Raw genomic sequence first — 27,603 nt, 5'->3', positions numbered from 1 at the left:
GCTTCTATGCAAATAACGTCCGAGACTTTAAAAGTTACCGGAACAAATTTCTTTAAAAAAAAAAAAGGCTGTCGTAAACGCAATAAAGTTGTAAGTTGAACAATACTTGCGTTGCGCTTTTGTGAAATGCGTAGACTATAAACTTTTAACGTGAAATGTGGTTTCCGAACATTTTGCACCTTGCCTTCCTTGCGTAGTTTATAAACCCGGTCTAACTCCAAGGATGAGCTTCTAGCGCCTGTCGCGCACACCGCCCGCTCGGCAGAAGCGCGTGGCTGGTCACCTACCTCTTCAGGCGGGATGAAGGCGCTGGGGCCAGTAGAGACAGGCTGTGAGACGGGCAGACCTCTCTCCTGCAACACACGCACACGCACACACACCCTCAGTGCTGGCAACATTGTACATGCGCTGAAGACCTGTCACACCTTCCAATACTTGGCTTTCGGGTTGTAGCCGCGTCCATGGCGAACATATCACCGGTGTTTCGGTCGACATTGCAGTCGCCATCATCAGGGTAGAGTTACCTACAGTAGGTTACCTACAAGTTGGGGAAGCCTTCATTTCACAGACGAGAGAGCCACACCCGAAGTTCCCCGAAGTTCATGCTCGCTTTTGTTTTTCGTTCTATCTCATTGTATAAACCGGTGTGGCATTAAATTTTGCGGTCGATTGAATAGGTTAGCTACATTATAAATACTTAAAACATTGTGGATGGTTGTTTATATTAGGTAAGCATAGCTACATTAAAAATACTGTAAAATAATTTTATGGTTTCTTAGCAAATAACTTTTTAATATGTAGCTACCAGGGCAAGGAAACCGTTTACATGATTTCTTTTATGTAGCTATCGTAACCAAATCAACCGTCTACAATGTTTAAAGTATTTATAATGTAGCTAACCTAACCTTTTACAAAAAAAAAAAAAAAAAAACGAAGATGCACGATCGGACGTTTAGCTCTCTCGTCTGTGAAAAGAAGGCTTCCCTACAAGTTGTGGCAGAACAAAATAGCAACGAATAAAAACATGTCACCAAGTCTTCCAGTACTCGCTAGTTGTGTGCAAACATCTAACCTCGGTAACGAGCAAAATTCATGTGTTCTCACTTTGCGAATAAACTAACAATACGAGACTCGGACACGAATTTTAACGTAGAATTCTTTGAAAATAATGCCGAGCGTGATCAATATATACGCGAATTGTGTCTTCAACTACATTTCTGGACGCAAAACAACGCGTATTTTCCGCACTCGCCTCTAGAGCATCAACGTCAACTATCTATGCAGAACGAAAAGAACAGTACAGTGAAACGGCTCCAATAAAAGTGAAAACGACTTGGAAGGGAAAAAAAAAACAACCAACCCTGGCTTTGGACCCGATTTTCGACTACAAAATTCATTAAAATACTGCCCATCTTGTAAAAATTCATTAAATAGCTAATACGTACGTTAACGCTTAGCTTAGTCTTTGTGAACTTTGGTTCACGCCATCCACCACAGATGGCAGCAACGTGGTTACACATTTCCGTTCCATGCGACTTCCGTTCCATTCAAGACATTACTCCTACAAACTGCCGCAAAGATTTTATACATAAAAAAATCATACATAGCGTGTGAGACTATGGCTGTATCCGAATACACAGGTTTGCGTCCATAGCACACACATCCCTACATCCCTTAGCAAATGCAGCCTCAATGCAAAGGACGCATTTCTATTGGATGGACAGCAGCCGAATACTTTTACTGCTAGCACCACCTGTCAGCAGTTGGTCGTACTAATGTGCGCGTAGCCATTTTGAGTCGTGATATCTACGAATATTTAGCAAAACGTAAATAACAACATATTTAATAATACCTAATAATAATGAGGCACGATTATTATAAATGTCAGCGATCAAAATAAAATTTTTGTTGTGAATCTAAAAATATTAAAAATACCTATAATGAGACTCAAATACCCCTGTAAGTTTAAATTCGCTTTCCGTTAATTTTAATATGGTTTTTTAGTTGTCTCTATTTGATTTGTCAATTATGATTATAACGTTTAAAATAAATCTCATGCCAAAAATCTAACATAACATTATATACAAACAAAATAAAACACGATCCCAAAGCTTGAGGAAGCAGAGACGCATCCACAAGCTGCGAGTGGAATTCTAGTGGAATCGTGTAAGGATGCCGACGCATCCCTCGCGAGAATTCGGAAGCAACGGAAAAATGGCCGCGTCCACTACGATGCACTTCTGGTGGCCAGTATTCGGATACAGCTTATATAAAAACTACAACGCTTACAGTCGATACTATTAAAATCTTTATCCGGGACATTGTCTTATGGACATACTGTGGGCGCGGGGCGCAGCGGGGTACGCCGGGTGGAAGCAGTGACGTAACTACAGGGGGAGGGGGGTCAGACGGGGCTGATGCCCCGGGTGCAGCATTGGAGGGAAGGGGGGGGGGGGGCGATGAACTTCCGGAGTAATTTATAATATTCATATTTCTTGCCTATCCTGGTGTTAGAATACAATCAAATGTTAGGGGGCCCCTGAACTGAATTATTTGTATTGAAAGATGCATACATAGGGACCGGAAAAATTCGCGGGTTCAATGACCTGTAGGATGAACTCCATAGTTATACGTACTCTCGGTCAAATGACACCCACCCATTTGGCTGCTGTCTTGTGAGACGCCCCAACGTAGCAGCCTGTGATTCGATAAAGCGTTGGTTGGGTGTTTCTCATTGGCCCAGATTCATCCAGGTGAGTTGTGAGCCAATATCAGAAGCAGCACTGAGGTATAACTATTTGTATTTTAGCCTATCGCGAAATGAATTCGCGAATTTTTCCGGTCTCTATGCGTACACGTATATCGTCAAATATTAGAGAGAAAAAAAAAACTGGTATTTTTCGCGTACTACCCAACTTGCGATGCATTAAAAAAAAAAACCAATGACTGCAGATAAATCTAATTATTTACCACCTAAACTGAATTTAAAAATAAAATGAAAATACGTGGTATGTATGATCGTGGACACGAAGTGTTGCGATGGGCGGGAGGTCCCTGGTCGGGCGGTCCGCGGGAGGAGCTGGTTGGCAGCACTGGCGACGGGGGGCTGCATCGATCCGCGCGCCGCCCCTGACACCCGCTGTCACGGCCGCGACCTTGGCCCGACCTAGCCCACTGCCCGCTCTCCCGGCCCTTCGCCCCTCGACGCCTCGACCCCTGCACCGCAACCACTGCATTGTCATTCGTGCAGACAGGGGAACACTCCCGCATATAAGTGTGTCTATGCAGGTTTTCCTTGGGCCCAACATATCTAGCTCAAGTCTAGGATAGTCAGTGAGGGGAGTTAGTCATGGCTTTGAATATATATACTGTATAGAAGTCGCCAGCCCAGGTTAAAATTTATAATACGGTTTTGAGGTAGTTGGTTAATTCACCGCCGCAATCGCCACCATCTCTAGGGCATCGACTTGTGGTGGTCCCTAGCGGACAAGTGTCGAACTCTTCAAACACCCATTCCAACCTCTTGTGGACAGGGGCGTAGCCAGGGGGGGGGGTTAGGGGTTCAAACCCCCCCCCCCCCCCTTAGCACCAAATCTTTAATTAATTTCTTATTCATCACTCAAACAAATTTCATATTAAAATTAATAAAAATTGTACCATTACAATATTTAAATTTAAATACCGTTACATTGTGTCCCGTTACGCTCATTGTACGCTTGCGCCGCATATATCTCTCGTCCACTCGATTGGAACAACCATCGATTTGACTTTTTCGAGGCACATTCAACTTGAAGCACTCCCATTCGTTTCCTACTTTTCCTATCATCGTCCTATCCTTAACAGAATAACACAGATTGTAAGAAGTTAAATAGCAAACATGTATAAAAGTTATAGTTAAAATAATATCTTCGTTAAATTAATAAACATATTTGAATTAATGAGTGCAAATAAAAGTAAATTTATCAATTAAATTGTAGATTTCATTTCACTCCTTCTTTGTATCCATACAAAATAGTGATAATTCAATAAAAATTATTCAATTTTATTCATAAAATTATGCAATAATTTCATCAATGTTTTGTTATGACGTCACGTTAAACTATCGTGCGTAAACCATCTTTACAGACAACCAATGTTTTTTACTGTATATTTAGGAGAGTGAAAATGGTTAAAACGCGTGTCATCTGATTAATTTTTAGGCATGAAACATCCGGTACAGATTGTTGAAAGCTCTCGAAGAACTTGCTTTACGCCTTTATCAACATTCCTCCGCCATGTGATGTCACTGTCACCGCTCATGTGCACTGGGAGAAGACCGCGCGCCAGTCCAGAGGAGACACCGCGCCAGAAGCACCAGCGGGCGTCGCGCTGACAAGCACACTCTGTGACGGCTGTGAAGACGGGCGTGGCCCTTAGAGGGAGGTAGGGCGTGTCCCGGGACCCCGCCCCCGCCCCGCATTCATTACGAGCCTGTCACGAGGGGCATAACTCTCTTTGCACAGCGGACACAACCGGAGCTCCTTGTGTGTCGCGGGTACTTCAGTAGTGCAAGGTATGGGCAGCGGGTTCTGCGTTCATACCAGGGAGCCGCAACTTGGATTCCGCCATTTTGGTTTGTGACGTCATCGCCGATCCGTCCGCCACCTTGGATTAATCTTTTAATTCTTCCGCCATCTTGGATTTGAACTCGACCCCGGCGGCCATCTTGGATTCCGCCATTTAGTTTTTTCTAGAACTTTCCACCATCTTGGATGACATCACAATGCACCTTAAGTTACGGTCGCCATCTTGGATATGTGTGATGTCACCATTGCAATTTTCGTTACGACCGCCATTTTGGATTGTAATTCGAACTTCTGAATTCGATATTTTTCAAATTAGAATTCGACCTAAGCCGCCATCTTGTTCTGGTCTGCTGGCGTCCATCTTATTTCTAAAGCTTGATGAATTTAATTCTCTACACAAATCCCTCTATTGAAGAGGCCGAGCCCCGAACCAAGCGACGCCACAGCATTGGAGGTTGGAAAACACACGCCTTAACCACTCAGCTACTAGATCAGTTGGAGAACAAAGAAAAAAATAAGGTACGTATATATGTTTTCCAAGTATGTATTTAAGCCATTAGTAGTAATGATGTGCGGCAGGGAACGCTATGTTTAAAATAGTTTCCCGGAAGGCGCCATATTTAATTCCAACACAGGCTACCAGAGCAAGCCATATTTAAATTTCAGAAATTATTTGTCCGATAGCACCACAGTCATCAATTTTTAAATTTCAGAACAGGATACCAGAGCAAGCCATATTTAAATTTCAAAAATTAGTTGATAGATAGTGTCACAGTCAGCCATCTTTAATTCATGGTGTTACTGCCAGTCACCAGCGTCGGCCATATTTAATTCATGGTGTTGATACCAGATAGCCTCACTGTCGGCCATCTTTAGTGTCAGTGTATTCTGCTAGAGAGCGCCACATTTAAAATTAAAAAAAAAAAGTTAGTTACCAAAGGGCACCACCATCAATTTAATGTATAATTTGTTGTAATTAGTTTAAAATATAAACTGTTATGTATCGAAATTGGGACATTCTTTTATGGACATCATTTGCTATAGCTTGAAAAAGTTTTATTCAGCGTCGAGCCATTGTTATAGACCGGAAAAATTCGCGCTTTCGATTACCTCTAGGATGGACTCCATAACCCCTACATACTCAGGCAAATACCACCTGCTCATTGGCTATTGACTCGTGACATCTGTCGACTGGGACGCTTGCGATTCGATAATTTTTTGGTTGAAGGTTTTCCATGGGCTCAAAGTCCTTCAGATAAACTGTAAGCCAATCACAGAAGTAATATAAAGGTACAGTTGTTTGGATTCTAGCATATCGTGAAATGAATCCGCGAATTTTTCCGGTCCCTAGCCATTGTTGAAACTGGCTCATTGCTGCCGGTTATCTCTGGACTTCCACATCACCGAGCTGACGAGCTGAGGGAGAGGGGTGGGGGGGGGGGAGGCAGAGGGGCACAACTGACCTTCCCCAGCCCGCGCGGCGGCGAGTCAAGGTCGGACCAATCACAGCAGCGCGGTAATTGTTCTGTTTGTTGACGGGGAGAGCGGTCTCCCGCGCGGCCCGCGAACACGCCGTCGATCGACTTCTGCTATCGATCAATCGATCACGTATTCGCACCGCATCCCTCGAATGATTTTTTTTCCACAGTTTAAAGTCGAATTACTTTTTCATTCGCTGCATTCGTTTCGCTCCCAGATTAAACATGATTCCTTTATTTATTTCCCTGAAATCGGTCACCAACGATTATGACACTGCCAACCACAAAGCATAAATCCAAAGAAATTGTGTTTTGGCCCTAGCCGTATCAGGATCTAGGCTGTTTACCGAATTATTCGGGTTCACGATCTAGGGCTTTATAATACAAATATACGTATAATATTGTATTTTCGTGTTTTAATGACATAAAACTTAAGGCTTTTCATAGGATTTTATTAGAGATGGAAGGTGGGGTTCGTTGATGATCTAAAATAATTTTAGGTTAACCTAGATGCTTCACAATACATAACCATCTTTGGCTCGTAAAATCGCGATATTAATTTATATAAATGTCCATCTAGTGCAATTCACACAAACTGATTCTACTGAAAGTGGTAGCTATAAACACCGTAAATACGCAAAAAGAAATGTACCATTAACATACTTGAAGAATGAACTGATACATTCAAACACACATGGTCACACAAAAAATAACATAAATGTTGGTATTTAAACATTACGTTTTCCAAGGTCTACCAATTCCTTTTCATTTAGGTGCTACACATTATTTAATAGTTTTGCAACCTATGTATTATTTTAAATACATCAGACAAGCATATGCAAATCACAACGCTCTTTTAAAGAGCACGATTCAATCATTCAAGGACTCCAACAATTTTATTCCATCATAAGCTTGTGGTAGAATCAACCATAACCTTGATCCATGCACTTTTTTTTTTTTTTCAGTATCAATGCAAGAATCGTAGATGAACGCATGTTTTGATTCGTAAGACGTGGAACGTGCATATACCCTTCGAAGTAAAATAAAACTGCACTTGAGATTGGTTTCCAAAGTGCGCGCGTGTACTGCAGAAGGGCGCACACAGCCCTTACAGCGATGTGAATAAGTGAATTTATCCAGTCTCTGAATATCACGCAGTAAAGCACGACTCCGTCCACAGGCCGCGCGATCCACAATAATCCGCTCGTCCCTCGTAATATTCTTCCACGCAGATGCTGTTGACAACTACCAAGGCTTATTTTTGACGTGACAACGTCTAATAAATCTATGAACGCCGGCTGCACGCACGAAAAAGTATCCCGTTACGCACATTGTTCCGTTACGCTGTGTCCCGTTACGCACATTGTTCTGTTACACTGTGTCCCGTTACACACATTGTTCCGTTACGCTGTGTCCCGTTACGCTCATTGTACGCTTGCACCGCATCTATCTCTCTTCCACTCGACTGTTTATAAAGTGAAGTGAAAAGTTAATGTGGTTTTCATTGCTTATTACAACAACAATTTCGGCAATAAAGTTTAATTATTCTTGCATTTTAAAATCTGATTACTAGTATAATTTCAAGTATTTATTCTTTTATTATTAAAATAAAAATGATTGAATTTTATTCATAAAGTATGCAATCATTTCATCAATGTTTTGTTATGACGTCACGTTAAACTATCGTCCGTAAACCGACTTTACAGACAACCAATTTTTTTTCGAAGAAATTTCTCTTGTAATGACGATCACGTACGCTAAGGATTTATAGATCATTAAATCAACTCTAAATTATTAATTTAAATATATTTTTAAAATTACCTGGCATTGTTAATTACTTTTGCGTTTTTATGTCTCAGGTAATTTTTATTTCAAATATTACAACTCAAAACGTGTTAATAGACGAGTCAAAGAAACATAAACGGATGCAGTTTAGCCAATGACCAAACTAAAAATATATATAAAAAAAAATCTTTAAAATAAAGGTAATGCCTTTCAGACATATTTGAGGATACTATTTCAACCGTCCGTCGAACGTCAAAGCTTGGCAAGGTTTTGACGGACGCCACGAATGGAATTTTTCGAGCCACCTGATTGGCTGAATGTCATTTTGAATGACGGACGGACGTGACGGATACCAGTGAGTCCAGCTTAAAGACCTAACTTTCACGTAGGCATTCCGAAACCCTTGCTCTTCTCTTTTCTGTTTCTCAAAATCGACGAAATGCGAACACGTGAGCAACTGGCTTGGAGCAGCGGAGAGCCGATAAAAAAGTTATTGCTAGGTTAGCAGCTCACGAGGGTATGCTGAATCAAAAAACTGCTGACTCAATGGAATTCCTCCCCCCCCCCCCCTCTCCTTCAAAGCAACCATCCGATTGTCAACTATCTTCCCTCAAGGTCACGCGCAAGAATGACTTGCGCTGGCTGTACTGTATTTTTAGAATAGTCGTATTTTCCTCCTTGGCACGTAATGCAAATTGTAAAATAAAACTTTCCAGAGATACGAAAGTGCCAATTAAGGCATATCACCATGCCGAGCGTTTCACAGCAGGTCGTAGTTTTTATAGGTGTCTAGAAATGTAACAATATTTTCCGGGCTACATTTAATAGGTGGATTTTTTGACGTGAAAAAGTCTAATAAAGCGATGAACGCCGGCTGCACGCACGAAAAAGTGTCCCGTTACGCACATTGTCCCGTTACGCTGTGTCCCGTTACGCTCATTGTACGCTTGCGCCGCATCTATCTCTCTTCCACTCGATTGGAACAACCATCGATTTGACTTGGCGAATAACTCACCGACGTTTCTGGTCGACATTGCAGTCGCCATCATCAGAAAGCATTTACCTACTGAAACTGCTCCCTGATGATGTTTGACTGCAATGTCGACCTAAACGTCGGTGAGTTATTCGCCAAGGACGCAGCTACAACCCAGAAGCCAAGCTACTATGTTCTAAATACGTTAAGAAGTCGTTTCAAGTACAATAATATCTCATGTTCTATTATTATTTTGTCGTTTAATTTTATTATTTATGTAAATCCTGTGCTATGATTTCGAAGAATATTATTTTTAGTTAAATTTATAATTCGTGACCTTGAAATTTAATCTTATTGGTTGCCATTTGTTACGTTTACGCGCCATTGTTAGAGACTGGAAAATTCGCGGGTTCAGTGATTTCAAGATTGGACTCCCCAATCATCTACATACTGGGGGAAAAAAGTATCCTGTTCACTGGCTGCTGATTTGTGAGACGTCTAAATGGGTTACACCGTGACTCTATACTTATTTGGTTAATGGTCTATCATTGGGTCAGATAAAACTGTGAATCAATAGCAGAAGCAACTTGAAGGTATAAGAATTTGAAATTTGGTTTGTCGCAAAATGAATCGCGATGGTTGATTTTTTTCCCCCCGGTATTCGGCCATTGTAGAAAGGGCATCAGACACGTCCACTTATTGGTTTCCACCAGGTCACGTGACATGTCACATGTTCGACTCTATGGTGGCTGCCACTAGTCTCTGACCGTTGAAGCGGAAAATTTCCTTACGCACGGGGACAGTAAAGGGAATTTTTGCAAGGGCCTTTACACGTGAACATTTTCATCATTTACGAAACTCTTGTTTCCCGTCGGTGGGTCGCAACAAGACGTTTTATAATGCTTTCATTCTCGAAAATCGATTTTCGTAACAATCCACCTCCCATACTCCCATAGTTTATCTTAAAGTAGTACACGCGATGAACTTTAAATTGCAGCCACTAGAATGATTGGACTCCTACAAAAACACAAAAAAAGTAAAGGTCGATGAAAAAAAAAAGTGCAACGCGTACGGAAAAGTATACCCTCAAACAAGTTTAGTCAAAAATGATAAGTTATAACAATGCATTTACAGAAATATTTCTGAAAATACTTTTTTTTCTACCATTTAAGATATATTTTAGAGATTGAGTGAAAATGGTAAAACTACTAAACAAGAATCCCGTTAGGTACAACTTTATAAAATGTCGATAAATGAATATTGACAATACAGTATGTCAGATTCATAATTTCTACGACTTATTGTCACTGAACGACTGTGGCCGATATGAATTTATTTCCAATTGAAGTCCCGGCATTGCTGGCGTAGTTGTATATGACGCACAGCGTTGGAGTTATGCTGTTTTTCCAAAAGCAAGCAATGTGGCCACTGTAAAACATTAGAATGACCACATCGATAAAGTGTAAAGTATTCTTAAACATTTATATTAGTAACACTATACGAATGTCTCTACTCAAAAACTCCAGTTGACTCACGTATAGGCCTAGATACTGCAAACACACAATATAAGATCGTCGCTATCAGTGGATTACTTTTTAATGTTATACTTCTTTAGACGCGTTATGGAAAAATGATGAGAGTGAATTTCTACGATGCGCGCGCACTATGCAACGAAATTTTCACAGGAAGATGGCGGACCCACGTGTATGAACATAAACCAATATATTATAGTCACTTTGATAAAAAATAGGGGACATATCAAACGTATTGGGGTGCCAAATGAAACTCTGACAGTGAAATGCCCTGGAATATATTTGGTAGATTAAAATCGTCATAGTAAAGAGTACTTTCAAGTTAAAAAAAAACCTTAGGATTTTGGTATCATCACAATAATCAATCATATTTTCCTCACTATCTACCGTCAGCTACAGGGCCACAATTCTAAAATCGGCAGTAGAAACTTTCTTTACTTATTTTAAATTATAGATTACAGGATTATAAAAATTGACATTTGATTTCTTTATCGTAACGCTATAATATTATTTTATACACATGTATACATTAATAACTAATTTAAGTAATTTTTGTTACAATAAATTTTTAAATACCTACTTCAGTGTCTTAAAGCAAAAAGAAGTAATACTTTAACGCGTGTACATTAAGTACACTGATATGGAAATATTTGATTAGATGCACTCACTACAGACAGGGAACAGTTTTACAAACTAAGGAAATGAAAATAAATATTAGATTTTGTTTATTTAATCGTCATTGTGTCATCGTGTTTTTAAGCAGACTAAAAAGACCTACAGGATGCAATAAACTAAACAACACGGTGATCGAATGAATGAATGAATCAGGGAGTAAAGTCTAGTCACATCGAGGTAGAGACGGTGATGGGTGGTGAGAATGGAGCACTGGCCGAATGGTGAATACGCGGGTGGGGCGGGGTAAATGGGAGCACCCAGAAAAAAAAAACCCCGACTCACGGAAACGTTCTTGCGATAACTAACCGGGGGGGGGGGGGGGGCGACCCTTACTGGCAACCGTAGTAGTGGGGAGGCGAGTGGTGGCGACTGGACCAACCACGGTGCAAGACTTGGCGGAGACAGGACAAGGGCGTAACTAGACTAGTTCACACCCGGGGTAAGAACTCAAGCTTGTTCAAAACAACCAAAATCGAAACCTTTCCCGACACATAATATTAATTCCACCATTCCAAATATTTTTAATTCAACTTATATGGTAAATAAATAAATTTATTTCATTTTCAAATACATCGCAAATTGGACGGTATGCGATAAATGCCATCTTGAAATATGTGACGATATACATGTATGCATTTTTCAATACAAATAATTCAGTACATCTGGCCTTCAACTTTTTTCAACTTTTTTTTTGTCCTCTAACACTACGATATTCAAGTAAATATCTATTGTAAAAATTACCCTGCCAGATTACGTCCCCTCTTCCTCCACGAAATGCGGCGCCTGGGGCATAAGCCCTGTCTGCCCCGTGTAGTTACGTTCCCGTATATTCTCCCCCGAATTCCTAAATATTATATAAAAATCTAGAGTCAAGTTTACATCAAGATATTTATTATGTGGCTAAAAAAAAGGGAGGGGGGATGTATGGCTTAATGCAAGTTGGCCAATGGGAAGTGAAACGGTAAAAATGATGTAAAGTCCGTGACACTGGTATCAATGCAAGTTGGCCAATGGGAAGTGAAACGGTGGAAATGATGTAAAGTGCGTGACACTGGTATCAATGCAAGTTGGCCAATGGGAAGTGAAACAGTGGAAGTGATGTAAAGTGCGTGACACTGGTATCAATGCAAGTTGGCCAATGGGAAGTGAAACGGTGGAAATGATGTAAAGTGTGTGACACTGGTATCAAAGCAAGTTGGCCAATGGGAAGTGAAACGGTGGAAATGATGTAAAGTCCGTGACACTGGTATCAACGCAAGTTGGCCAATGGGAAGTGAAACGGTGGAAATGATGTAAAGTGCGTGACACTGGTATCAATGCAAGTTGGCCAATGGGAAGTGAAACAGTGGAAGTGATGTAAAGTGCGTGACACTGGTATCAATGCAAGTTGGCTAATGGGAAGTGAAACGGTGGAAATGATGTAAAGTCCGTGACATTGGTATCAATGCAAGTTGGCCAATGGGAAATGAAACGGTGGAAGTGATGTAAAGTGCGTGACACTGTTATCAATGCAAGTTGGCCAATGGGAAGTGAAACGGTGGAAATGATGTAAAGTGCGTGACACTGGTATCAATGCAAGTTGGCCAATGGGAAGTGAAACTGTGGAAATGATGTAAAGTCTGTGACACTGGTATCAATGCAAGTTGGCCAATGAGAAGTGAAACGGTGGAAGTGATGTAAAGTCCGTGACACTGGTATCAATGCAAGTTGATCAATGGGAAGTGAAACGGTGGAAATGATGTAAAGTGCGTGACACTTGTATCAATGCAAGTTGGCCAATGGGAAGTGAAACAGTGGAAATTATGTAAAGTCCGTGACACTGCCAGTGGCGTAGCCAGGATTTGTGTATGGAGGGTGTTAAGAAGCATGGCCCCCCGTATTAAAGCGGGGGGCCCGGGGGTCCTCCCCCGGGAAAATTTGGATTTTAAGGTGTAAAATAGTGCTATTTTAGCAGTTTTCGGTACTTAAATTTAAATATTGTAATGGTAATTTTTTTTTATTAATTTTTATGAAATTTGTTTGAGTTATGAATAAGAAATTAACTAAAGATTGTATTCTAAGGGGGGGGGGGGGGGGGTTGGAACCCCTAACCCCCCCCCCCCCTCCTGGCTACGCCCCTGGACACTGGTATCCATCAGTGGCGGATCCAGGATTTTGGTTTGGGAGGGGCTTGGCCCAGCTGAAGCTACGCTTTATCAAGGCAAACACTAAAACAATAGTGGACCCAGATGCTTTTGGAGGGGGCTTGAGCCCCCCTCTGGATCCGCTACTGGTATCAATGCAAGTACCAACAAAGGAGGAAAGATGTGGAAGCAAGCGGCCGACCTTGACGATGCGGAGGATGTCCCCGCACTTGCTGCGCACGTCCTGGAAGGGGCAGTCGACGGACAGCCGCAGGAGCACGGGCAGGTGCGTGGCCACGAGGGGCGCGCCGCCGTCCAGCCAGCCGCCCACGGTCTGCTCGATGAGCGCGAGGGCCAGGCCGCGCGCCTGCCCGTCCCGGGAGCACAGCGGCGCGCACAGCCGCGACGGCAGCTCGGCGTCCTCCCGGGCCGCCGCCCCCTTCACGTCGCCCCGCGGGAACATGGCGCTCTCACACGGACTCCATCGCCGGCCTCCGCGCCTTCAAAACCGACCTCGAAGCGCGATCACTTCCACCCGGTACTCCACGAGCAATGTTCTCAACACTGGAACGCCAAAAAATAAATAATTGCGCGGAAGCGTTGTTACCACATTTGACTTGCGCTCCGTTTACGCGTTAGATTTTCATTTCCTGCGGACAGATTCCGAAATTGAATCTCGCGCTCGAAAAATTCGAAATATTTCAAAAAAATTAATAACTTATTTTAATTTGTGAATAACAAAACTTCACTTTGGCAATCACGTTTTCCGCGGAACAGTTTCCTTGTCCGGCACGCACTGGATTTTTTGATCCGCTTATTTTAGCGACTGAAATACGTACCGGCTTTTTCTCCCTTTCGCTGTTCAATAGCGAGCGCGAGTCAGCTGGTTGCAGTAGGTGCACCTCGTTGCTAGCGGCCCCTGACTGAGCATAAACGCTGGTATAGATTTTTGTGGAATCTGCCACATATCTCCCGAATACTGACAGGATGCCATGCTAACGAAAATGTCAAACGTGTATTTGCGCCTATTGCATGTAGCTGCACCAGCTCCGACGAAGTAACGTTAACAAAAAACACAAAGGATAGTGAATTTCTGCAAAATCTACTTTGAAATAAAATTTGACATTTAACAGTTGAATGCGATTTTCATGCGCTCTAGCGGCGCATTGGTAAACTGAGAGCCGGCAAAACATCTTTCGCCCAAATCAAAATGTATTTCAGAAATAATAAGTGTATTTCAGATAAATATCAAGCAAATATGATATTAAAATCGCTGTAAAATCATTTTAAGTTTTTAATGTTTCCATTTACGCATAATCTACTTTCCACAACAACAAAAATTCCCATTACATGTTAGCCAACATAGAACACACTATTTCATGAAGAAAATTTTTATTTCGTGTCTGTCAGGTATTTAACATCTCTTTATATTTGAGATTTCTTAGATTCTGACAGTTTTAAATCATGTTTATGTAGGAGCGGCATGTATTTCAGTTTCACGCATACTTTATAATTGCAGCTGACGTCAAAGCTGACGAATTGCAGGAGCATTTAAGTTTTTTGCTTTACGCTGTAGTCCTTGACACGTTTTGCAGTAGGTCTCGGACAGCCGATTTAATGGACTAGATTATTGATATTTTTGTCTACGTATTTCTATTCGAAGTCCTATCACGTAAGTGATATACTGTAGCACATACGGTCATATATTACTGGTACTTTAATTTTACTATTAGGTTCAATGTAGAGGTGACCTTATTATAAATATTGCAGAACATAACCAATAATTAGTTACATAGTCTTCTACATAGAGCTGAAAAACAATTATTCTGTGAGATACAAATTAATTTATATCTTAGTTTGTAGTTGAATGTTAAGATTTGTGAAAGTGTTATTTTAAGTAGATTAGTAATTATTTTATAGTAAATTGAGCATTGTAACTTCTAACATTAATGTTTAGCACACACTAAAGTTTGGATTAGCAATATTACATGTGCAATACTCATAGAAAAAAAAATATTTAGGTAAGTTAGAAAACTGAATTCTTTTTAAAGGCTATACCTACTACAATCTTGTAATGAAAAGAACAAGTTTACCACAAAATACCTCCCTACAGTGGACCCCCAAAATCTTATATCAAAGATTATATTAAAATAGCTGTGGGTAGGTCATTTTCCCCTACTTCACTCCCCCATTACGATAACTAATTTGTAAATGCCATGCTACAATCAACATATAACCTGGTCTTTTGATTTTGATCCAATCGATATTTCACAGCAGTTCTGAAGGAAAGCCACTTTACTGAATCAAACTAGGATTGAAAATTTCACAATATTTTTTTTTTTTTTTTCAAATTTCCTGAATTGTTTTATAATCATTCTCTAAAATGGCTTTCAGATACTTCAAATAGTTTAACATTTTTTAGCAATTGATTAGGTTGTGTTACATTTGACGAATACTGCAATTTTGTGAGAATGGTAGGTTAAGTTAGGTTAGGAACAAAAAAAAAATGGAATTCCTGACATCTTACTTAGCCGAATTCATGTGGCGAATACAACTACGAGGAAAAGACCATTTATTACAGTTTTAAATGACATTAAAGCATTTTAAGATTTAGTAAAAAAAGATTAACATTTTTGGTCTTTTAAAATTAACCTGTACATTATAGATACATAATGATTGTAAAATCATTGAATCAATATTGATGCACCGTAATTGATTTGGTAGGTGTGAAGATCAATTTAATTGATCGTAGGTGGGAAGATAACAAATAAGTACCTTTAACAGTAGCCTATACCCAATGTAGGTAACCTAACCTAACCAACCATCCACACTAGTATAAAGTATTTTTAATATAGCAGTAATTATTTGTTATTCTATATCCAGTTGTATTTTAAAATAAAGAAAGGAATTGGTTGTGTTTTGTGATGCAAAGATATATAATTTACAAAATATGTTTGATTTTGAAAATAGATATAAAACTTGAGAAACATTGCATAAGTTTTAATATTAGTAAAACACTTGCTTGAGTAAGTTAATAGCTAGTTCTTGACCGAAAATATGTGTTTCAAGTTGAGTAACAGGGTATTGGATTTGTCTTTGAGGAAGAATTACGATAGGCTATTCACGGAATTATTAAAATTTTGGGAACCTTTTATGTTACAGTGTGTTGGCAAATAGTATTGTTACTGTTATGCATGATTGCAATAAGCACCATTGAAAATAAGGTTTAAAACATTATTTCACATAAAAATTACAATAGTATTCAACATCTATACAAAGATGGTTAGCACACGATAATTTACCTGACAGTGCTTCATTTAAACGCCGTTGATGTTCGAAACAGAAAAAAAGTGACGAATTCTTTGTTAAGAAATGATGTGAAAAGTAATTTTTATATTTCTTAATGTCTTGTAAACTAAATAGGGTATGTATACTACGTAATTTTGTTACAAAACACTTTTTATCATAATAAACATAAAGTCTGCTTACTTAAAGATTTTGCTATGCTTATTTCATATATAACGTGGAATATTTAGATTTTCAACTGCACGTGTTGCCTTTGGGCCAATTCGTCCAGATAAAATAGGTTTACCTGTATTATCAATTTTATGCTCACTATTTATTTAAGTTATACTTTTCTATGTAATAAAATGAACTAGAATTAATATGCATGTTTTAACAGATGTAAAATTTTTCTTTCGTAACACTGCTAAATTTTTTTTTTTGTACACTGGATTTATACAAGAAAGATAGAAAAAGGCAGGACTGTCCCTATGTCACACGAGCTAGTACATAAGTCCTTGTATGCTAGTCGCCAGTGTGTTCGGTCGCCGCTCACACAACACAAGTTTGCTGCAAGTCAAGGTGTTTATAAAAATTTGTAGTTTCTTGGACAAGAAAGAGACCGACTGCGTATTGGGCTTTACAATCAGTTACCTATTTGTTCACCTTGGACAGGGTGTCTACACGTCATGCAAGTCATTAAGTCGCAAAAAAGTAACGGTAGGACTGGTCATGTAAATCGCTAAAAAGTTCCAAAATAAGTACCTACATTACTGGCAGTCACAAAAAAATAATAATTTCCAGGATCCTTTTGCCAACTTGCAGTTGCTTTTATGAGTTTATGCATCATTTCAGTTTATAGTCAGCACGTTTAATAGAAATAATTGGGTACTGTCAGCTTAGATCATGTGGAAATTTATCTCTGAAAAGTTTCTTAGCTTTCTGACATAAACTACAAATGGTAGGGATTATTTTGTATCATGTTTTCTTTTCCATTTTATGTATAAAGAATGACCCTGTGATGTAATCTGTTGTAAAAAAAATTTCTAAATATCCTTGAAAAAGTCCAGAAATTTTCCACCCAGGCAGTCGTGTGCAACTAAGATTTAAACTTAATGGTTTGTATCCCTCATAGTCCATCATGTAAAAAGTTTTGTACTCGATGGCGGAACCCAAACATGTTTTCTCTGCTTGGATGCCGCATTTAAGGGAAACCAATCTCATCTATCGTAATTGGCATATGCTTTGTAACACAGTAGAAGAGATTTTTCTTTCTTAAAATTTTTAGAATTGCCAATAGTCATAAAGTAGGAAAGATCATTGTAAAAATCATCCTTAAACTTTTATAGACAGAAACTGAAAACATAAGTTGAACTTAAATGTGTATTAATGAAAACTATTCCCATTAGAATATGATTTTTTCTGTATTGTTTTTATTTAATTTTTGAATTTTAGAGGATTAAAAAATGTGTATGCAGCATGGATGTCGAAAGATGTAAGAACCCCTCCATGTGGTCTAGTATCGAGGTGCAGGTGACGTCTGTCCTCCTCAGGATGATCATCAAGGAGTTCCGAGTGACGCTGCCACTGACGGTGGAGGAGTACCAGGTGGGGCAGCTGTTCTCCGTGGCGGAGGCCAGCAAGAACGAGACGGGCGGGGGCGACGGCATAGAGGTGCTGAAGAACGAGCCGTTCACGGACTACCCCCTGCTGGGCGGGGAGTACAACCGCGGGCAGTACACGCACAAGATATACCACCTCACCAACAAGGTGCCCTCCTTCATCAGAATACTGGCGCCCAAGGGCTCCCTGGAGATCCACGAGGAGGCGTGGAACGCGTACCCCTACTGCAAGACGGTGATCAGCAACCCCATGTACATGGGCGACAAGTTCGCGATCGTGATCGAGACGATGCACGTGGCGGACCGCGGGGACTCGGACAACGTCCACAGGCTCCCGCCGGAGAAGCTGAAGATGCGGCAGGTGGTCCCCATCGACATCGCCAACGACTACGTGTCGCGGGCGGACTACAAGCCCGACGAGGACCCCAAGAAGTTCCACAGCGAGAAGACGGGGCGGGGCCCCCTCGAGGGCAACTGGAAGGAGTCGGTGGAGCCGGTGATGACGTGCTACAAGCTGGTCACGGTCGAGTTCAAGTGGTTCATGCTGCAGAACCGCGTCGAGAGCTTCATCCAGCAGACAGAGCAGCGGCTGTTCACCACGTTCCACCGGCAGGTGTTCTGCTGGATCGACCGCTGGCACGGCTACACCATGGAGGACATCCGGGCCATCGAGGAGAAGACCAAGCGGGAGCTGGATGAGCAGCGCAAGAGGGGGGAGGTGCGGGGCATGCGGGCCGAGACCGACTGATCGCCCCCCGCCGCAAGCGTCTGTCACGTCCATCGCGCCAAGCATTCCTCTCTCTCTCTCTGCAGTGCATGTCACACCAGTTCGTACCTTCCGTTCCTTCCTCGTTTCGTTTGCAACTTACTTTGTGAATCAGTTTTATCTTCACATTTATCGAATGTAAATATGAAAATTCCCACAAAAAAATTATTTTTGAAAGTTTAGATAAAAATAAATTGGGTAATAACTGCAGTATTACTCCCAAGTATAGTTAAATATTTTGTGTTCAATTTCCTTAGCATGCTTCAAGGTGTACCTCTCATTCAGTTTTTACGATTCCTAATGTTGTTGATAATCTGTTGAATAAAATGTGTGTCCATAAAACATAATTTGTGCATAAAGTGGTGTAGAAGAGGTAAATATTTTAATTGTAGGTAGAAAAATATAATAATTGTGATAAATTGTTTGGAAATATAATTAAAGATTTAATTCATAGTACATAGTACCATTACTCAATAAAATGAAAGTGCAAAAACCAATAATATTATAACAGATAGCCTGCCATTGACATGTGAGTAATTGTAGTCAGACACTGAGATCTAGGCACGGCTATTGTTACAGTTACGATGTTCGCAAGTTGCTCCTCGGATGTTGGTAGTCATAATTGTGGCTGTGAGTAACATTGTCGCTAGTAACATTTATTTTGTTTGCTAAAAGCTTTCGTCATTCAACTGACTCAATTTTAGTCTTGTGCAATTTTTGTGGCTCTGCGTAATCTTAATGATATTGGATTAGATGCGAGTTGGCTCTAGCAACTTTTTATTTAAGTCTCGTGTGCTTTAATGGAAAACCATTAACAACTTATTTGTCATTTTTGTTATTGCTTTCGTTCTAATTCAGTATGAATATAGCTTTGTTTGAGATATTTGTTTTCTTTCAATAAAAAAAACATAATTGATCAAAGGTTTACTACAATAGTAATCAAAAACGTTTGCATTTACGTCAATTGTAATATCTCCTCCCTCCTCCCTTAACTGATTTTATTTTGTACTATTTGCATATAACTGAATTTTTACATGTCTAATTAAGCTTTTTGATAAGAGTTCCTACATGTTTGTAAAAAAGCTAAATCTGTTTTTTTTATATTTTATTTTTAAGTGCTGTTTAGTTTTCTTGGTAATGGTTTTGATTAAGATGTTAGCAAATGTATTTCAGCGACTTGTTGCGTCTAATGTTAGTTTAACTGATTAGATAATTTTTGATAAGTTACCAGTTATCTTGTATTTTTTTTTTTTTTCTGGGGTTTCACTACGTACTGCTTGGAGAAGATAGTAGCTTAAATAAAGTGTGTGATCAACAGATTTTTTTTTCCAGTTAAAGTACGGTGCTTGGGAGGATGCTAGATCACAAAGTATTCTTTAAATTGGTTGCTAATTGAAAATGATACCTAATTATACAGTTTGACATTATATATTATCAGGTTCTGGGTTCCAAGAAAGTCATCGTGCATTAACATGTTTCTCCACCAATGTTGAATGCCTGTTTTTCTATTGGTTTTGGCCAACCTCTTGGCTGAAGTTAGACGGAGCAGTATCGTTTATCATGGCGGTACGACTGAATCGTATTTGGATGAGGTCAGTTTGCCTGATAACCTGTTCTGCGGAGGAATTTCTAAAGTAAACCGTTTTCTGTGTTATGATTAATTTTTTTTGCTGTTTTTGCATTGTAGCTTGTTTTGACATTCGTGTTAAAGAATTATGAAATGGTTTTAGAACATTTTCAGAGATAGATCATCAATTGATTAGCTCTCATTTCTTATTATCGTTACAGTATATTTTTTTTTTTACACGTTATTACCGTATGTCATTGGCCTACTAAGCAGTACTTGGATTCAGTAAGTTTATGCAGATGTAGTCTCAGGTATTTTTTAGAAGCAATTTCAGTATGTTCAGTGGAACGTAGTGTAAATAGAAGGTACTGTAAGTAAGTTGTAATTGTTGTAGTGAAGGGTTCTTGAAAGTGGTATTTTTCCGATCATCCAACTGTGGGAGTCGAACGACGGTTGTAGGGCCAAGGTTTCCCAAACACTTGAGACATCTGTAGCTACGTAGGAAACAGCCTTCTGTCGGGTAACCAGTGTCTAGGGATGCCTCCCCAGTGTTGGTGCAGTTCTGCTCTACCTGGGGGCAGGCCCTCCACGATGCTTGCAACACCTGCCCGCTGCCTGCCTCGCCGGACTGCCCAGCGGTGCTAGGAGCCGTGTTGAAGTGCTCGCGTTTGCCGTAAAGCGTTGCGGCAGGTTTTCAAGCATTTGGCTTTCGTTCCTATTGCGTTCCAGTGTTGATGCATTGAGTGGCTGACACTTATGGGAGGTTGATGGATAGGAACAGACACATCCCATTTCAAATTAAACTTTTTTTAGACCATAATAATAAAAAATTTTTAACGTTCTTACCAAAAAAATGTGCCTTTGTAATGGCAGACGGCATACACTAGTATGATTAATTCAAAATAATGAATATTGATGTATGTTACTGGTGAATCTTTTTTAAAAATTAATTAAATGGGTACTGTACCCAAGTGATTTGCGGTCAATGTCGGGTATTAGTCGTCACATTAACTGTGTTATGCCTTAACGAAAAGAAACTTTTAACAAAAAACCAATACATTAATTACAATTTAAACTATGGAATCAGACAGCTTCTTTCTGGTCACCCCCCCCCCCCCCCCCCCCTCTTCAGCGGCCCCTTAAAAAAGCTCTTGAATCAATGCACAGTAGCTGTAGCATCACAGTATTGATTTTCCACAGGCAGGACCTAAGATGTAGCAAACGCCTTACTGTTAATGTGGTCGCACAGGAATTCATGGAGTGGTGTTAAGTTGGACGACCTGGGAGCTAGGCAGTCGACGGCTGTTGCGTGTGTCGCGGTCTGCCTTCCTTTAAGACGTGAGGGACTGTTTGCTACAGAAGTGCCTCTGGCAACTGTTCTGAAACGGCACAAACAGCTACCGGTTAACATTTGTGTGGGGAAATGTTTGTTCTTTAGGGCAGTGGCTGTACGTAAGGACCGAGGTTATTGCATTTACACACCAATAAAATGTTTTATTGCGATTTTACAAATGTTTCTCTATGTGAGCATTGAAAAATTACAGAAGTGTTCTGCATGTTGTTTGCAATTTGTGAAAAGTAAGGAAAATATTAGTGATTAACATTTTTGCCTGACTAATTGCACTGTGGTCTCTCGGTAGAATTAATTTTCTGTTTTTCTATGCGTTGTAGGCTTGTTTTCGAAACATCTCTTCATAAAGATCTGGAATTAGCCGAAAACAAAATATCTAAAATGGCGGGTGAAGTTGCGAATTAATTTGTAAAAGGCTTATCATTAGACAAAATTTATCAACATATCTCATAACACTAGAAGAACTTGTTATACTGTTCTGGAAATAGGTATCGTGTGTGTGTCTACACATTTGCACTTTTTTTTATTATTGTGATCCCGTAAATTGGGCCTGAATGGAAAGAGTGGTGTTATAGATCTCTGTAATGATATTTCCTTTTCACTTGTGTACTTTCGTGTGCTTTGTGCACACTTGTGACCTTTTCACTTTTATTTTTGTTCAAGGTAAAAAAAATTTCTTTAAATTTTTAATTTTTTCTGTAGTATGGAAAACCCCGCAACAGTTGTGCTAGAAATGAACCAGTTATTGTTAGGTAGGACGTGCTGAAATTTTAGCTTAGCGTATAAGAAGTTAGCAGCCAGGTCGGCTTGTATCGAATAAGCAATGAAAGTGGAACATTTAAGTAAAATGGATATGGGGCTGAAAAACCTGTAAATGTGAGGAGACTTAAAAATTTAGTAGTTACATCAGATATCAGATAGGTCCTAAATTATTTAGCTTTCATAATTTCGTATTTTTGTTCATTATTTTAAATAAATTTATAATATACCTATGTTAATAGTTTAGAAAAAGGTTTATAAATTTGAAAAGTATTTGTTCAATAATTTTGGAACTAAAAGGCCAATTTTTATGTGAACCTCAGCATGAATTGAGAGCATGTACCGTAATTGTGTGCTATACTTTTTAATATTAATTGTTAGTCTGTATCCTTGACATGTGTTACTTAATTTTTTGTATATCATTCACAAATCAATAGAAAATTGGTTTTACTACAGTCCTACAAACCTGAGTTTTTCTGAGGTTTGAGAAATCAATTTTTAAAATTTTTTATTTATGTATAATATACCAAAAATTAAGTAACACATGTTAAAGGCTGCACACAAACGATACTGTATACAACACTTTACATGCTCTTATTTCATGCAAGAGTTGACATGAAGATTGGCCTTTTTGTTTCTAAACACTATTAAATATTTATTCAATTTATAAAACACTATTCAAACAATAATTATGGTTTAATTTTAAATTTATTTAATACCTATAATGAGTAAAACATGAAATTATGGTGGCCTCTTTTTCTTGATTAGTAATTTTATTTTACATGTGCTTAAAAGTTTGGGTATCTTGACATTGGAAGCAGAACTTTTTTATACCCTTAAATGTTTGGAAGAGAAGCCAGTGTAGGGTTATTTTTTTTAGCATTGGTTTAACATTACTCTGTAATTTAATATGCTTTTTTAAAAACAACTTTTACTCCCTTTATTGAGGTAAACTGTGTAAAAAGCAGTGATAATTAAATAAAATTTGGTCAGATGATAGAAAATTTTGAGTCTTTTACAGCTGTTGGTCTGTCATTAAAACTTTGATTTTATAGCATCAGTCTTGGATTGTGCGCTAACGTCATCTTGCCGGCAGCAGCATGGCAGTTTGTGTGCTTGAGTGACGACTGAGAAAAAAATTGTTGAAGTTATGAAGTTGTAACAAAGTTTTATGTAAAGCACAATTTTTTATGTATGTAGATTTTTAAATATTCTTCTTTGTATGCATACCGTAACTTCTGTAGAGAGATTTCTGTGGCATGTTTATTTTGAAATGGCCAGTGTTCAGGTATTGGTAGCTCGAAATTATTTACATTTGCAGGTCAAGTCTTTCTTTTCATAAGAAAATCAGTATCAAAGAATGAAAATGTTGAATTACAAAGGACAATTCTTATTTTTCATATTTTTTCAAACTCCAGTAAAAAGATATTTAGTAAACTTTGATCTATCATGAGCCTTCTAATATTCCTTCATTGTGCTGATTTTAATTTGTGTTGTTTATCTTAATGCATAGTGTGGTGGCAAAAATAGTTTACAATTTTGAATCTGCTTTTATGCAGATTGTTGTTTAGAGGAGGTTATAAACTAAATTTTTCAGGGTAGCTAGATAGAAAAACAGGCGTTTCATTGTAAATAATGCCCGGTTGCTCATGAAGATTTTGCAACTGGAGCAATAAACCGCAAGAACCGGTTATAATTTCATTAAATGTAACAATCTTTTCAAAATACAATTTTCTGCTTTAGGGACCAGATGTCTCGATAGCTGTCGACGTATTTAGGCGCTGGCAAACGACTGACGCACATTTGTCAGGCGACACGTAGTGGTCATCCTGGAAACATGTGACTGCTGAAGCCACACAGTTGATTGGCACAGGCGCGCATCATGAAGCTAGACGCAAGTAGATGTTTTATCACGTACTAATCGTGAATATTGGACCACATGCACAATCTGTGCAGTAAAAATTTTGGGGTGGGGAGGCAACATCGAATGTGGCTTATTTGTCCGTGGGACGTTTGAAAAGAACGCGTTCCCAGCTAATTTACTGGCGAGGTTATATTATGTCGCAGAACTCTGTATGTTGTTTCTGTGCGTTGTTTGATGTTTTGTGAATGGTGCACTTAAATTTGTGTTTAATGCACTAAAAATTGCAACTCGGCATCTAATTATCCTAACAAAAACCTGTCTGTTGGAGAGTTATCTATGAACAAGAGCTTGTGTCATTGTTTGCAACAGCTGATTAATAGGGACAAGATTATATGGTGATTGGTGAACTGCGATAAAACCAAAACAAAAAGGACAAGAATGTCGGTACACAATATAGCACCGCAATGACAGTTAATACACCATTCAAGTTACAATAAAAAAAAAGGTAATATTTTAACGTTTCAGAAACAAGAAGTCATTAATATTGTGTAGAGTTTTTACTGAAATTAATTTTTACTGTCCTAAATATATCTACATTACATGTAAGGAGAATAAAGTGTAAAGTATAAGTGAATAAGTATTACGAAAATAAAAGAATGTATGAAAATAAAAACAACAACACTGAAATCTTCTGTTTTAAATACAAAATTGGACTAAGAATAAAACCATAAAATCTTGTCTCTAGCGAATGACAGTTCTGTTCGCAAATCATAAACCAGCGAAGGCCTTGTGCGCAGGCAAGAATCTGTGGTTTCTATGCAAGTGTGAACTGTGGACGCAAGGGCGCCGTGTTTGGGACAAGGCCGTGCTGCGCTGCCGTGCTATCGAGCCATCTTGTCCAGGACCATCATTCACCAGGCGTTCAGTACGTCGTGTCGGTGCTTTCGTCAGAGGAATGGGTGTTCCGAGAGTCAGGCGGATGTATGCGCACTCACCGTACGCTCGCGCCGTTTACATGTTGGGTACAGACCTTCCAGTGATGTCAGTTCCGTTAGCTCGCGTTGGGAGGCTAGTTTAATGGCGAGCTGGCGGAAAAAATTTGATCACAATTTTTGTGTTATTATTATGTGATGTTTGACGACACTGTAGCAATTATTGAACAGCTGTCCAAAAATGTACTTTTTATTTTTGGTTCATACTTGTTGGAACCATTGTTGAAACTTAATGTATATTATCTACAATAAAGGTAATTACAATCTTTAATGTGAAAAGTGTGTGCAAAGATAATAGGGTTAATAAATTTCAGAAATCTTAAAAAAAAAAAAATAATATAAAAAATAGATTATGTACAGATAACTAAAATGTTTTGAAGACAAACACAATTTCTGCTGCATTTCTAGATGTGAAAACATTTTGTGTGCTAGTTAGTGCATGTTTAGCATAATTTGGGACTTTTGAGATGATAGTTGTTTCCAGTTCTTTGTTAACTTCTAACTTATTTATTTTATTTATTGTGATACTATTTCTCAGGCAAAATGTGCAGTAATGTCTATTATATTAAAACTTGTTCATTTTTTAGTGTCTTTCTGAAAATTTTTACGAATTTTCATAACTTCTTTGTTTTGCATATTTTTGTTGAAACTTAGCTCTTTATCTTGTAAGTGTTTGCATTTCTTCCGAGACTCAAAGAGAGATAGAAAAATTAGAATGGGCTGTACATGTAGTATATGTGTAAACGTAGGAATAAATTTACTTAAATAGATATATAAATTGTATAGAACTATATGAACTTCCATTCTTGAAAATAAAAATTGCTCAATAAAAATAATTTTGGTTGGCTTGAATAATCCCATTGGCTGTCCTAGTTCGTTGGAGGGTGGACAGAGTGAAGTGATGTTCAGACCAGAGCTGGCGAGGAGACGGAAGCACCCTGAGAAAAGTTTCCGTGTTGCCCAAATGAGGCGGTGCGTATAAAACATGTTTTGTAGTCCGCCTAGGTTATTTGGCATAAACGTAACTACAGGCCTCCACGAAATCTGTGAAAGTTTAGAGGAGTCGAGACTCAAAATCTAGGAGCCAGTGATAAAAAGAGATACTATACTTTTGTGAGCAGTTATACTTTCAGATTTTATTTTTAACTTTACAGAACTAAACGATACAATTTGCCAGTTCAATACCGTGCCTGCCACGCTCATCTTTTTCTCCAGGATGCAGTGCTAAGTTGTAAGTACCTGTTGTTGCCAAGTGTTTGGGGCACACGGAAGCTACACTGAGTTCGCCATGTGTGTGTATGTTTGTATACATATGTACAATAAGTACGTTATTTATCTACGAGCTCATGTTGTACTGTGCACCACAGATGAAATATACGCACACCAGTTTCAATTTCGTCCAAGTTTCATGGATGTAATTTGTGTACAAGATTTCATTGCAACCAGGGGCGCAACAACTAAATTTCCAAAGGGGGGGCAATATACCTTTTTATAAAGAATCATCGATCCCCCCTATTGAAGCAGGGGTTCCGGGGGTCCTCCCCCGGGAAAATTTGTATTTCAAGGTGGAAAATGGTGCTATTTAAGCAGTTTTACTATCTAAAAATTGATTACACAGCACTTTCTATGCCCCTGTTTGCCCCCACTTCAAGGTTTCAGAGGGGGGCAAAATACCCTTCCCCCCCCCCCCCCTGTTGTTGCACCCCTGATTGCAACAACGTTTGCTTATTTTCAAAACTAATGTAAAGTTATATCTTGGTAGGAGTTAGTCACCAATAATGGAGAATTAGGTGCTACGTAGACCTAATGCCTGGGGTTTGTAGAGCCCTTCAGAACATCGCTGATATGAGCGTAGTGGCGACAGTGGTAGACTCTGAACTGCCATTCCAGAGAAAGTGTGGCCATCCTGGATTCAGTGTGCCAGGCCATGGTTGAAGAGTATCAGTGATGCCTGCTCTCGTACTGTGCTAGGCAACGTCCACCGTCTTAGCTTTCTCTTTCCCCCTACAGTCGGTTTGATACCGGTTAGCGACACCTTTTTGGAATCATCACAAGCCATTTTTTTATTGTAATAATTTCTTGCAATTCGGTGTGTAAAAATTTGCCATATGCATTGAAATAGAAATTTTTTTGCACTTTTCTTTGTTATTCCAACTCACAGTTATATTAACTTTTTTAAAACTTTTGAAACATGATTTAAATTAAATAGTTCACTATTTTCTGCACAAAATGAATATTTGATTAAAAGTGTTAAACGTGTGTGTCCAAT

The 27,603-nt window shown here is 39.1% G+C and overlaps 2 protein-coding genes across 3 annotated transcripts in view; one reads left to right on the top strand and one right to left on the bottom strand.

Annotated features, from left to right (window-relative positions):
• LOC134539241 (sestrin homolog) overlaps positions 1-13,841 on the bottom strand; it is a 230,481-nt gene extending 216,640 nt beyond the window's left edge. The window contains exons 1-2 of the mRNA XM_063381051.1: positions 13,334-13,841; positions 288-353 (exon numbers count right to left, since the gene is read on the bottom strand). Of these exons, the coding sequence (XP_063237121.1) occupies positions 288-353; positions 13,334-13,594 (327 nt within the window). The 5' untranslated portion in view covers positions 13,595-13,841. The remainder of the gene's footprint in view (positions 1-287; positions 354-13,333) is intronic.
• A 645-nt stretch (positions 13,842-14,486) lies between these two features.
• On the top strand, positions 14,487-26,170 carry LOC134539240 (phosphatidylinositol transfer protein alpha isoform). 2 transcript variants are annotated; one of them, XM_063381048.1, is made up of 2 exons: positions 14,487-14,803; positions 17,967-26,170. In XM_063381048.1, exon 2 carries the CDS (start codon positions 17,968-17,970, stop codon positions 18,781-18,783), a length of 816 nt encoding a protein of 271 aa, XP_063237118.1. In that variant the 5' UTR covers positions 14,487-14,803; position 17,967; the 3' UTR covers positions 18,784-26,170. The 2 variants fall into 2 exon arrangements, with proteins under 2 accessions (XP_063237118.1, XP_063237120.1); XM_063381050.1 differs by having other exon boundaries at positions 14,498-14,541.
• The last annotated feature ends 1,433 nt before the right edge of the window (positions 26,171-27,603 follow it).

This window comes from Bacillus rossius, chromosome 15, assembly GCF_032445375.1.
Source record: "Bacillus rossius redtenbacheri isolate Brsri chromosome 15, Brsri_v3, whole genome shotgun sequence".
Taxonomy (NCBI): domain Eukaryota; kingdom Metazoa; phylum Arthropoda; class Insecta; order Phasmatodea; family Bacillidae; genus Bacillus; species Bacillus rossius.
Note: the sequence above shows the minus strand (reverse complement) of the source record. Positions and strands in the feature narration are given on the sequence as shown.